This window comes from Mytilus californianus, unplaced genomic scaffold (assembly GCF_021869535.1).
Source record: "Mytilus californianus isolate M0D057914Y unplaced genomic scaffold, xbMytCali1.0.p SCAF_6, whole genome shotgun sequence".
Classification (NCBI taxonomy): Eukaryota; Metazoa; Mollusca; class Bivalvia; order Mytilida; family Mytilidae; genus Mytilus; species Mytilus californianus.
The window spans coordinates 115,515,269-115,528,473 of record NW_026262712.1 but is presented as its reverse complement, the minus strand read 5'-3'; the positions used below and the strand labels follow the sequence as shown (position 1 = coordinate 115,528,473).

The window sequence follows — 13,205 nt, the reverse complement described above, 5'->3', positions numbered from 1 at the left end:
GCCTTACAATTCGACTTGGTCCTTTGTTTTATTATTGATATGTATAACATTGCTATTCTCATTTATTTTCCAACGGTTTAACATGCTCTATTTTGTTGTAGCTAGGAAACATTTGCAATTATTGAATACAATTTTTGTTAGTAATGACATAAATTAAGCATTATAGTATTAACATATTAAAACATTTAAAAAAAAATATTTAAGTCAATAAAATAAAATGCATTCTTGTAAATTAAGTCTTTTATTTGCTTAGATTAAGTGATTCTTATAAAAACTAGAATAATTAAGATGGTGTCATTATATAAAATTGTGTAGGTAAAGAAATGTCCTATAATAATAAAATTGCTGTCTTAACTTATATTTGCAGAGAAATTGTTGGCCATGTTATAGCCGAACTAAATAAAACTAATGTAAACAAGGCATAGCATGGGAAAGTTTTTGAGGCCTTTTGGAAGACAATACAGACAATGCTGCCAGGTAATGATTTATTAGACACATGACACGTATTATCTTAACTTAAAACATATTTGATCATTTGCTTAAAAAATATAACCTACTTGAGACAACAAACAGACCTAGTCCAATGTAATAATTAGCCAAGTTATCTGCTTGACAAAATCATCATTAGGAATAGGTATTTGTTATATTAAATTATATCCATTTGTTCACATCAGTATCTTTGCAAAACATTTCAAGAGCAAACTGTATATGTCCTACTTTTAAAGCATTTAAGCACCTATGTAACATATACAATTTTTGAACGAATATCTAGAAAAGGCAGTTTTTCAAAATCAGTATAATATTTCATTATTTTTTTCATTGAAATGGTTTACGAATGGATCCTTTCTTTCTGTGCGTAGATTTGAAACTGCCATCATCATTAACTTTACGCCCCCGTTTTTTCAGAACACACTTTCGGCTTACTGAATAGTCATGATCACCTTTTGAACTTTTTGATTTTCTGCTTGGAAACAGCGGTTGCTGTTTTCGCTTTCTTGTTGTTTTGGAAAAGTTGGTTGTCTTACAAATATGTAATGCCGTTGTGAGTGCTTGACAAATAGCTTTCTTTTTTTTCACGTCAATTGTCTGGAAATTTTTATTGTTTACATATAAATTGATTTCCTCAATTTTTCTTTTAATAGCCTGGTCGGTTGTTTTTTTGTCTTCAATTAATTGTTGTTTTGTTTCATCAATTGAGGTAGACTCTATGTCAGGTGATGGAACTACCAGTTTTGCTACCATCACACAAACACAATGTTTACCATGGCTATTGGCAAAACATGTACATTTGAAAGAGGTCAAATTAACAACTGATACATTTCCCAATCTTGACAAAACCTCTACCTGGTTGTTATCTCTGTCATAAAAATATTGTTCTGCATTAAATACATCCATTGCTTCTGATCTGCGCTCTACAGTAAGGTCGATGTTCCTTTTAGAAGCAATCAATTCAGCTAAATGAACATGCTTACACATTCCTGAAAAATAGTAGAGAATGGAACATAAATAACTTGTACCTTTATGGTTCACTTTCAATTGTACAAACTTTAAACAAAACCACTAATGAACGTTGCGTAAAGATTTACTTAAATTGGATCGCATTGTTTTAGAAAATGTGATGAGGAAAATGATTATTTGCACTTGTATAACCTGATGACGGTTGATAATGCCTTGTTGGAAGACAAAAACAATCAAAACCGAGGAGACTCATAAAACCATAAGACATTTACAACAACAGTAAAAAACAATAATAAACAACACGAATTCCACTGAATACCTGAAGTGAAATTAGGAGCTTTAGAAGGATAAGCATTTCCGGGAACCATATACGGTACCCGAAATTAATAATCTTGATTTCAACAATTCATACTTGATGGTGTACTTTTAAACATTGTTGGACTGACTTAAGATGCTAAAAAAATACCTCTTGTTGTTGCTGCTGGACAATTGCACACTTCATTGACAATGTCCACATTATAAATCGTCCCAAATGCTGTCTGTGATGGAACAGTGCATTCTGTGGATGAAGTCCATTGCACAGTTTGGTCGAGTCCTGCCTTGAGCATATTCTCTGCTGTCAATTTACTTTTGTCTCCCCTTTGTCCTCCCATATTTTTCAGGCGACCAATCTTTGCGAGTTCATCCAGATAGCTAAAATTACGATGTTTTTTTAATTTATTTTTGGTTATGAAAACATAATTCAAAGATCTAATAATAAATTATTTCTTAAAAAATTGAATTCACAGTATTTAATATTCAATGTATTTGCATCTTAAATTAAAATGATCTTTCTAATTTCAGACGATTCAAGTGAACGATAAGAAGAACAGGATTGTGACAAATTTAAACTTACTTACTCATAAAACATAGTTACATTTCCATGGAGAAGGAGTAGTAAGTCCTCTACTCTGCTATTGGCATACCCACCAAGGAAATGGTATTTCATGCCCAGGAAAAACCTGAAAATGACAAAATGTTAAGGACTTTGAATTTATGATTTATATTTGAATGTACAAATAGAAAGTACATAAAATATTAATGTGTTAACATTTGAATGTTATAAGTAGCATTATATTTTTTTGTTTTAATATCCTCATACACATCAGGTTTTGCTAGACTACATTTTTTCATTTTGTCTGCTTTTATGTAACTATCGACTTGCATTGACAATTATGATATTTGTATTAAATTTGCATAACCCTATCATGAAAGAACGGCAAAAATCCTCTCCATATAGTTAAAAATTGTAAAGTTTATATCATGCTATGTCTTTGGTTACCCATGAAGAAGTAGGATTTAGACAGAGTGTAATACTTTTTAATTCAATAGAGATTCATTTCTATATGTTTCAGTGGTTTTTTTTTTCATCTTTTATCAACCAATATTTATTGATTGTATTTTTTATTATTATTATTATTGCGTTTTAATTGACTCTATTTGAAAAATCTTGTTGATATGATTTTGATATTAAAACAATTACAATGTTGGAAAAGGAGAAAAAGATCCCACTGAGGTTTCATTTCTACAGGGATTTTTCTTATAATATAAACATATCAATAACCAATCGTGTTTCATTGTGAGGCAGCACACTCGTGATTAATTTTGTAACAATGTTTCACATCCTCTGCATATAAAACTGTTATTATCAGAAGCAGGTCAAGTTATACTATGTAAATTAACATTCACCTAGTACATATTAAATATTCGAATACATTATTTGAATTTGTCAGGACCAACTCAAAATTATTGACCAATTTAAAAATTATTATATTTCACTGTGGTATCATAGGTTCATTATATTTTATTTGTCTTAACTATCACGTTTGATTACCTTGGTACATATTTTCATAGTTCTAATATAGTCAATAACTTTTTTTCTGGTATGTGCGTGCATGGGTCCTGATACACCAGATTCTTTTTTATTCAAAAATCTGTACACAGCCTGTAAATCAAATCATTTATATTTAGTTCATGTCTTAAAGATTCTTGATAATAATAATTAAATATTGTCTTGAATATATCATGACTAATTATTTTTCAACAAGATAATATTTGATCTATGAAAGTATTAATGCGAAAGAGTCTATTTATTAATTCAAAACTGACCTCAAGCTTATAAACACAAAAAAAAGATATAAAATGTTAAATCAAATGCAATTAATACTTATTGATCCAAAAGAGTGAAACTTCACAGAATAACTCTCATTTAATAACTGATTTTTTTCCCATAAAGAATAAGGTAAAATGTATGATACATATATTGAATAATATAATACCTGTAAAACATGAAACCAGCAAAGTAAAACAGAGCTGTTTGGGAATACTTCATTAATTGCGCTGATTTCTTTGGTATCTCTGTCTACCATAAAAGATCTAGTAAACAAAATGTAACACTGCAGTATCAACAATCTATATCTTTATCTCATATTGGTTTTATTCTATAATACTATTTGTTAATTTGTAAATAATTATGTAAATTCTTTTTTTTTTATATCAATTAAATTTTTAATTTGTGATTAAAAAGTTTGGAAACAAGCCTAAAAAGGCTTTAATTATTATGTTATGTATAAACCTGACTATGCTTTAATCTTAAATGCTTTGGTTTTAAAGCCTTGCTATAGATCACACTCAAAAGATTTTAAGGAAATTGATGTTTTTGTAAGTTTCATTAGTCCATTAGAAAAATATTATTATGCAAAAATTATTTATCTAATATTGTTTGCCAAAATTCAACTGAAATTATTGTGGACCTTAATTGTATTAATTTTGATATGCATGAAAAAATGTTTCTTTAGATGAATCTTTCATAGCATTGTCTATTTGTCATTTCAAATAACTATCACTGCACGAATATGTGAATAATGTCATAGTTTAACCTGTAATTTTTACAGCCAAATTAATTAAAACATATAATTGAATGGTATTTATTTATCTTTTATATCCATATCAGATTTGATGTTGACTCCGAATAATGTTACTAATTGTAAACAAATAATAAGACGAAAATGAAAAGTGTTAACAAGCAATGATATTGAATTCGAAATATTGTCAACTTTGATACCCACAAACCTTGGACGGAAATCAAATCCATGATTTTCAGCCGTAGTCTTCAGAGATCTCAGAAATATTTTGACAACTTCACCAGTATCATCTGACGAGATACAGTACGAAGGAGGAGTGCCTCGGCCTTGCTGTTCATCTCTTGCAACAAGAGCATAGAATGAATAACCATAGGCAGTTAATCCTTAAAACAAACAAAAAACATGTTGTAAGTTTATTGTCACACAGTTCAATTCTTTTAAACGTATCAATATTTTAAATTGAAATTTCCATGATTATATACAAGTATATACCTTTATATGTAGCATCTAAAAACACCACATTTTCTGCTAGTTTCACCATTCTTTTTCTTTGTGCTTCATTCTGGTAAATAATTACTGATGGCTGTACTCCCCTACAATGTAAATGTTACATATTTAATGACCAAAAGTATGAGTATGAATTATATATTTTATGTTGAAATCATGTCCATTTAATGGAAAAGAAGACGACAAACTAGCTACATTGTACTCATATTAAATAACCTCTATTAAAACTGAAAAAGACAAAAATGTAAAATATATTGACAAAATATATGACTTGTGAACAAGTGTAGCACTAAAAACACTCAAAAGGATAAAAACCAAAAATACAAATCATCTATTATGAGAAGTCAGATATACGTTCAGTCTACAGAAAACTCATCTGTACAGCTCTCATTGAAACATTTTACAGACAAAATCATATACGAAATTGGACAGACGAGTACTATAAAAACTATTTGAACATAAGGCAATCCAGTCATGTCTGAAGAACAAAACAGGGTATCAATCAGTAATTTCAGAATTACTCTTTATCAGCATTATGCTTATATCAGTTATTAAAATTTACAAAAGTACATTATTATATAAGAATAATTACTCTTTCAATTCTTGGTAGAAAATTATCTCTTCCTTCAGTATTTGTGTGCATAGCTCGTGTACAGCTACAGCATCATTCTGGTGAATTCTAAAACAAATGAGGAAATATCATAGATCAATACCAGTACTGACATATACAAAATCAATGTCAACAGTACATCTGTATAATTTGACCAGAAAACACCAAAGTTAATTTACTGTGTAAAGTGCATGTTTACAATCAGATTGGTAAAAAGATTAAAATGGTGAATAAAGTAATGATTTTAACAGACGAACCATTGGGTTTGCAAACAGTGCATCAGTTTAAAGAACCACAAACCAAAGGCTGTATCTATAAATGTGATGGAGGTAACCAACGTCATTTCCAGTGCAAGGTACTAAATACCAAATGCTCTTTAAATTTCACTTTACTAAAGTATGTAGATGTAACAAGACGGAACCAAGGATATACTTTGTGTAAAGCTATCATTTTTTTTTAAATTGTCCAGATGTGACCAAAGTTGCGGTGAACAGTGGTAACCAAAGTCAATATATGTGTACGGTTTCAAAAGGGATATAGATTATATACATATCTAAAATAGACATAGGAAACACAAGTATGATTAAGGTAGCCCTAGTCAATACCTGTGTATCATTATATATATGTTTCAGGTGACCAAAGTTAACAAAATGGTGAAAAGTGATTATCAAATTCTACAAACATTTAAGGGTACAAGTGGCGACCCAGGTCCATATATGTGTTCATTAACCAGAGGTTACCAAAGTCTGTATATGTTAAGTGTTATCAGAGGTAGCAAAGTCTTTGTCATTATTAAGATTTGGTTCAAGTTATCAGAGGTAACTGAAGTCCGGATAATGTGTTATTTTTCGATGACTGGATACGTAGAGACAAATATAAAAAAGAAGATGTGGTTCGATGACTGGATACGTAGAGACAAATATAAAAAAGAAGATATGGTATGATTACCAATGAGACAACTATCCACAAAAGACCAAAAATGACACAAACATTAACAACTATAGGTCACCATACGGCCTTCAACAGTGAGCCTGTTTCTTTGGATTTTTTTAGAAGAACAAAGCAGTAAGTACATATTTTAAGTAAATCTTTTGATTATGTTTTGATACCTTTTATCCATTTTGTAACGTTGACATATATTCTTAATGTCAACTGGTGTCAGATAGTATCTTCTATCGTGCACATCAAAATGCCCTTGATCTCTAGCCCATTTCCATGCTTTGCACAATATTTCCATGGGTTTTTTCCCCTATTGATAATGAAATAAAATTAAATTCGTGTCAATTACAATTAATTTCAAATTTAGTTAAAATCTTTTTGAGCTTAAGGATTTTTTCAAATCAACACAAAATATGTCGTTGTATCAATATATGTCATTGTAAAAATATATGTCTTCTAGAATATTTTATCATCAATGCTATTCAGCTTTAAACTGGTTTTTTCATTAAAATATTTCATACAAGCGTCCGATATTTATGTAAATGCATTAAATGACTCTCTGGCAAGCCAATTTTATCCTAATCATTTTATTTTTGATTTATTTCAGCCTATTCATTCATTATAATCTTTGCAAATTATGAAAAAATGCGCCGGAAGACAAACACAGACATCGAAAAGAACAGAATGGTTGAGAAAATATTAAACTCCAATAATGTCAGCATACACAATTTTTATTATCATTGTGTTTATAAGAGTGCCAGCAACTTATAATTGAAAAATAAGTCAATTCGTTATGAGCAATAAATTATATATAATACCGACGACATGAATACCTGATCAAGTAAAGCATCTATATAAAGCAGTAAGCTGTGATCTGGTCGTGATTGGTGTTTTTCCTCTTTTATCTGTAAACTGTGTCCATTGTGTTTTAGTTGTTGCCGAATTATTACTGCTTTTTTACTCAAATGGGTCAAAAATCTGTGTAAGAAGATATTAACATGCCCTTTAATGATTTTTTTTTACATGTACAACGTCACTGGTTAGTACTGTTTTGCCAAACGTATCATTATTATATTTATTACAACAGCTTGTAAGCAATATTTAAGATCTATCGGACTTGAAGAAAAGGATTATTTTTTCTAAAAATATGTGTAAGGCTACTTCGAATAACTGCTATGGTTGTTGTGTTCTCCTTGTAAATTGATAACTTATCATCAAAATGATATATACCAAATTCTATATAATTTGATACAGGGATTCTCTATATAATAATTTCAACCATGACAGGGTGTATTGACCCGCTCATCACATGAAATGTCAGGTAAACTAGCCAGAAACTCATGAATGGTGTATGCCCGGTGAATACCTGTTTAAATGTGTTTGGTTTAGTATTATGATAAATGCATTTAATTCCCACTCTCAAGACACGGACAAAAGGTTGCTTAACTACAACAAGGATGTTAGGATCAATAAATAATGATGTTCAAAAGCTTAAAAGTTATAAATTAATTTATAGTTTTGCATCATAAAAGAAAAGTAAAAGAGATAAATGAATATTACATTAACATAACATACTGGAATGACACATATGCCTGACAATTATTTGCCCTGGTAGTCAAAGGACCTGTTTTTTTTCCTCTTGGTTTATTACATCTAAAATAAACATGATAAAATTTAAACAAATATGCATCTTAACTTTATAGATAACCAAAGAGAAAAATGTTGTGCAATATTTCAGAAAATTCATAGTTCAATACGTTTAAAAGCTTTCGGAACTATCTGTTATTAAAGGCCATACTATAATTACTGTATAAACTATAACACAAAACGTATATTATTGAAAAAAAGCAAGAGAATAACATACAACCAGAAGTCAAGATTATACAACTCATCTCTTTCAAAACTATACCAATATTATTTTCTGTCACAAATGTATCTTTTAACTCAGCATTGTCTTGCAAATTTGATATGCAAGATATGTAAATAGATTCTTTAAGAATGTTTACGATTGTTACTAAAGTTGTTCTCTTTTTCTATTTATTGTTTATTTGGAGAAAAACAAGAGTGGATTTATTTCAAGATAAAATTCCTTTATAGATTATCGACTTAGATGATTAAAGTTACCTTTCACACCTGTATTGCAATGTGGTTTTATTTGCTTTCCTGTGAATAAAATTCCCTGTGATTGTTATATCCATTAAATGCTTGGTTATGACGTCTTCGTTGTCCACTTCATTTCTGTTGAATGATAAGCAAAAACTGAAGCCAAAGTCACAAATGCTAGCTGATAAAACACAACAATATGTTTCAGTGTAATAGTGTGACCAAAAATTCATCCATATATTCAGAAACATTGGAAAGAGTTACACCATAGTATAATAGACTTAAATTGTCCCCCAAAAAATAGAGTTCTTAAAAATGATCCCTTTGTTAATACAGTGTTTTTTATATTTTGTAAGACTATTTGAAGTTCAGTAAAATTATTCTGAATAACAAACAGAGTTATTTTTCAATAATCTGAAGGTATATGTTTTGCTGTGATAGATATTTATTTTCTTTTAATTCTATTGAAACCATTAGGTCATAGGAAGAAGGTAGCATATAGAAATTAGTTGATTTCAAAACTATATATTTTCGATTAAAATAAAATTTCCCATACCTTAAACGTCTAACAATGCAATCAGTACCATTTTTCCGTTTTTTGATGAAGGTGGATCTCACAAACTCTACGAATGGCATATCTAGGGTAAGAAAAGCATATGTATTGCTATGTAGTAACACTAGTTTACTTGTTATAAATTTAAAAACAAATGATGACATCGATGAAAAATACCAACAAACGACCTCTGCACAATAAAATTAACGGTACCAATTTTCTTGCACCAGATGCGCATTTCGACAATACATGTCTCTTCAGTGATGCTCGTTGCCAAATTATTTGAAATCCAAAGCTTATATAAAAGATGAAGAGCTATAATCCAAAAGGTCCAAAAAGTATAGCCAAATCCGTGAAAGAAATCAGAGCTTTGCATGAGGGAGATACATTCCTTAATTTATAATAATTTCTAATATTTTGTAACAGCAAATTTTAATAACACAAAAAAATAGTTGCATATAATATATTTGAACGTTTCAACAGGCGCAAACCTGCACATTACACGTAAAACAGCAGTAAAACATTAAAAGAAAAGACGCACTATAAAAGCAAATAATGGAAAATGGCTTAACTCTGACAAAACAATTAACGAGTTACAAAAAATACAATTATAAACATAAGTATACTTCGCGACACAGTATTAATACAATAATAAAACGCATTTGCAGTATAACATAGACGTTACAGTTAATAATAAAAAAGGAGGACACATGATACAACTATTGCGACAAAATGACGTTAGATAAACCACTTTAAATTTCGCATGTAAAGTCAAATTTAAGTATAATAATTTTGTCGTTGGAAGTACGGAGAAATGGAAATAAAATGTGTTTTAAATGCATTGTTGACTTTCGAAAAGCCTTCGATAAAGTCATGCTCATTGGTAGTATCTATAAACTGCAACTTTATAATACAACTAATTATTTTTTATAGAATATTGACGTCTATGTATACTAATGGTAGGTTATGTATAAAAGTGGATGATAAAATGACTTTTACTTTTTATAATAAAATTGAGAATAAAAATGGGGAATGTGTCAAAGAGACAACAACCCGACCGTAGAAAAATACAACAGCAGAAGGTCACCAACAGGTCTTCAATGTAGCGAGAAATTCCCGCTAATTATAAGTTATTCAAATCATTTTAAAATCACTGATGATAAGTATGGCTAGTGAACATTTCCGAAGGAACAATATTGTACCTTCAACATCATGTGTCATGTTATAGTTGCTGAGTTCTTCGTTGCACACATCAACAGGAATAAAAAGGTTATCATCATTTGTTGCATGCTTATCATTCGTGTGGTGATCAAGTTTGCCACTGTCACCTAAAATTTGTTGTATAAACGTTACAATTAACAAAAAAACGTAATAATTTATAATTAATACTAGTTTATCTGTTAAAATAAAGCTTTTTTGCATCTGAATGTATTTGCCAATTAAAAAAACTTTGCCTCTAATGCTGATTGATATCAATGCAGTAATTATGCAATCAAATTATGTAAAGTAAACTTATATAAATATCACATTTACAATACTTCCTTTAATATTTTTCTTTTTCAAAAACAGTCTACAGTGAAAAAACGTAAAACGATTTAAGGTAGATCATTACTGAATTTTTTTCTCAGACATAATTTTCTTATACATAGCCACAATTTAGTAGAAAATCAAAAGAAAAAGGGTGAAAATAAATCTCGTTTTCTTGCGAAAAATGGAAATTTCATTATCATTCCTTTAAAGAAAATTCACCAAATAAGTTATCTTCCGTTAATTAGCTCAGTTGACAAATTGAATCAAACAAAGACTGATAGCCGGTTTTTACAATAACACTTATTTTTTCAATGATATAATGCACTTATTTACATTTATCAAACAAGAGTTTTAAAAATGAATAGCATTTATGTCTCAAAATTTGCAGTTTTAAATAAAGAACTTTGTCGCTTGTGTGCTGCTATTTTACAATTCAAGATGGCGATATACAGATATATAGTGATGATCTACCTAATTCAAAGATATAAGGCTTAAAAATGTGTTCCGTCTACGTAAGACTCATAAGGGTCGCTCCTATCGAAAATGTGAAAATGCCTAATGAAGAACAAAGTTAAAGTAAACTTATTTCATTTCGTTTTGCCAAAAGCAATTTGATAAAATATCAAATATATAAATATGGACATTTTACTGATTCTATGGTATTTATCCCTTTCTGAGCACAATATTGATCAACATTTTACCAAACGTGGGTCATTTGATCGAAGTCCTTCCTTAGTCGAAATATAATAATGACGACAAATATTTTGCTTTCCTCTGAATTTTATATAATGACGTCATTGGAATAGGTGATCATGCCCGATGAAGTCAGACAAGAAGAGCATGACTTTTTGTAAATAATCTAAACAAATTATCAAATTTTATTGGAATCATTAGATTAACAGATTCCACAACTATATCTCGTGTTATAAGATATTTCCCAACTATCAACCGTAGACATTATTTTTTTAACATAGATTTACATATGCGTTACTTTAAACTATAACTGTAAAGGTATCTCTTTATGAGAGATAATCATAAATTATATAATTTCTATTATCAGTTACCTTTTGGCTGGAGTGACTGGTAGTGGTTTTCGAAAATGTGCCCAAGAAGAATAGGATTACCGGAAAAACCATCACAACCAGTTACCCAAAGGACACTATCCTCATTATTGGTACTGGGAGCACTGGTGACAATAACTATGTCTCTCTGTAGCATTCTGGACATTCCAATGACCACAACATGGTCTGCGTACTCTCCATTCTGTAACATCCTGTCACAGTAGTCCGGAAAATTGTCTTCAACGAAGTTTTCTAATAACACAATGCCTTGACTGCCCTATTGATTGAAAGAAAGCTACTTACATAAGTCTTTATTAACTACTGTACATTGAAATTGATTAATACAAAACAAATACTTTTATAACTACATTTTATCAAAAATCATCATAATCATAACATACATTTTTTATTTATTTTATTGTTTTTTGTCAATACCTATTATTTAGCATTGTACTATATTAACTGTAAATGATTTATTTAAACATCTGCAGAAAAAAGCATTCTGGTTGATATGAAAGTCTTAACTGATGCTTATTCTTTTATCAGTTTGTAAATCTTTAAATATTAAATTGCATTAATCACAGGTATTACGGGCAGTTACGTCAATTCCAAATTAATATTCTGTCGGAAGTATTTTTGATGGTATTTGTGTGTTAATAGCTTCTTAACTGATTTAAATCATATATTTAAGTTGTGCTGATGCGCCACTAACGTTGCCAACGGTTTTGATTTGTCCCCTGAAAACATGTCCAACTAATTCTTTATGTTTCTGTCCATGGAGGAGTTTGATAATTAGTGAATGTATTTAACAAGTAAATTAGTTTACCTCAAAACTAGGATGTGTTGATATGTAGTTTACAACATTTGTTCTTAATTGTTCGGGAGCAATAACGTCTGCGCCAATTCTATCTAGCTGGCATGTGATTGCTTCAAAAAAACAATTCCCATTCCCTGGTGTTTGACCTCTGTATTCTAAGCCATGGGATGAACAGTTCCTCTTAAGTCTCTCAACTATTAATGTTTGTTCCTCGTTTGAAGCTATGGATTGCTTTATAGCAATTTGTAGTTCATCAGGTGTTTGGAATGATTTCCCTTAATATTAGAATATAAGGTTAAAATTTCTTCACTTCAAATTTACAGCTAAATGACATTGTTTATACATACTTATGTGTATTCAATTGTAATAAAAACGTATCATTGAAAATATTACTTGTTTATTCAGGGATCATTTGACAGATTTGTTAAGAGTGATATGATTCTGGGTAAACTCTGAATTTTACAATAAAATATGAATTATGATTCTTTCATTTCTTTGTGAGGTTGTTGACATTCACCTCTTTAGAATTATAAATTAACTTTTTCAGACCTTCTGCTCTGAAATAGTTGTATCACAAAAGTCTGACATTTTTGGCTATTCATAAATTTATTCAAAAACAATATTTGACTTTGTTATTCATGATTATTGAAAGCAATGATAATATGCTGGTGGTTGACTGGTTTTGTGTAAATTATTTTGTTTTGAATTAAACAAATAAAATGAA

At 29.6% G+C, this 13,205-nt stretch overlaps 2 protein-coding genes and 1 long non-coding RNA gene across 3 annotated transcripts; all 3 read right to left on the bottom strand.

Moving 5' to 3' along the window:
• Positions 1-283: 283 nt before the first annotated feature.
• LOC127706738 (uncharacterized) lies at positions 284-2,646 on the bottom strand. The gene is made up of 4 exons (XM_052211397.1): positions 2,358-2,646; positions 1,925-2,151; positions 1,144-1,478; positions 284-328 (listed from the first exon to the last, which is right to left on the bottom strand). Exons 1-4 carry the CDS (start codon positions 2,444-2,446, stop codon positions 284-286), a joined length of 696 nt encoding a protein of 231 aa, XP_052067357.1. The 5' UTR covers positions 2,447-2,646.
• Positions 2,647-3,087: 441 nt separating this feature from the next.
• Positions 3,088-4,927, bottom strand: LOC127704495 (uncharacterized). The gene is made up of 4 exons (XM_052208588.1): positions 4,854-4,927; positions 4,570-4,744; positions 3,777-3,873; positions 3,088-3,442 (listed from the first exon to the last, which is right to left on the bottom strand). The coding sequence occupies exons 1-4, from the start codon at positions 4,900-4,902 to the stop codon at positions 3,311-3,313; spliced, it is 453 nt and encodes a 150-aa protein (XP_052064548.1). The 5' UTR covers positions 4,903-4,927; the 3' UTR covers positions 3,088-3,310.
• A 122-nt stretch (positions 4,928-5,049) lies between these two features.
• On the bottom strand, positions 5,050-7,295 carry LOC127704497 (uncharacterized). The gene is made up of 3 exons (XR_007983307.1): positions 7,251-7,295; positions 6,588-6,727; positions 5,050-5,547 (listed from the first exon to the last, which is right to left on the bottom strand). It is a non-coding gene; the product is annotated as an uncharacterized LOC127704497 (long non-coding RNA).
• Positions 7,296-13,205: the final 5,910 nt, after the last annotated feature.

Excerpts from the sequence above, each read along its gene's own strand:
- LOC127704495 (XM_052208588.1), bottom strand. The coding sequence starts at position 4,902 with ATGGTGAAACTAGCAGAAAATGTGGTGTTTTTAGATGCTACATATAAA. Across the intron at positions 4,745-4,853 it reads TTTAGATGCTACATATAAAG|GATTAACTGCCTATGGTTAT; the intron begins GTATATACTTGT and ends GTTTGTTTTAAG. Across the intron at positions 3,874-4,569 it reads GGATTTGATTTCCGTCCAAG|ATCTTTTATGGTAGACAGAG; the intron begins GTTTGTGGGTAT and ends TTTGTTTACTAG.
- LOC127706738 (XM_052211397.1), bottom strand. The coding sequence starts at position 2,446 with ATGAAATACCATTTCCTTGGTGGGTATGCCAATAGCAGAGTAGAGGAC. Across the intron at positions 1,479-1,924 it reads TCCAGCAGCAACAACAAGAG|GAATGTGTAAGCATGTTCAT; the intron begins GTATTTTTTTAG and ends ACTATTTTTCAG. Across the intron at positions 329-1,143 it reads ACAAAAAAACAACCGACCAG|GACATTTCTTTACCTACACA; the intron begins GCTATTAAAAGA and ends TTATTATTATAG.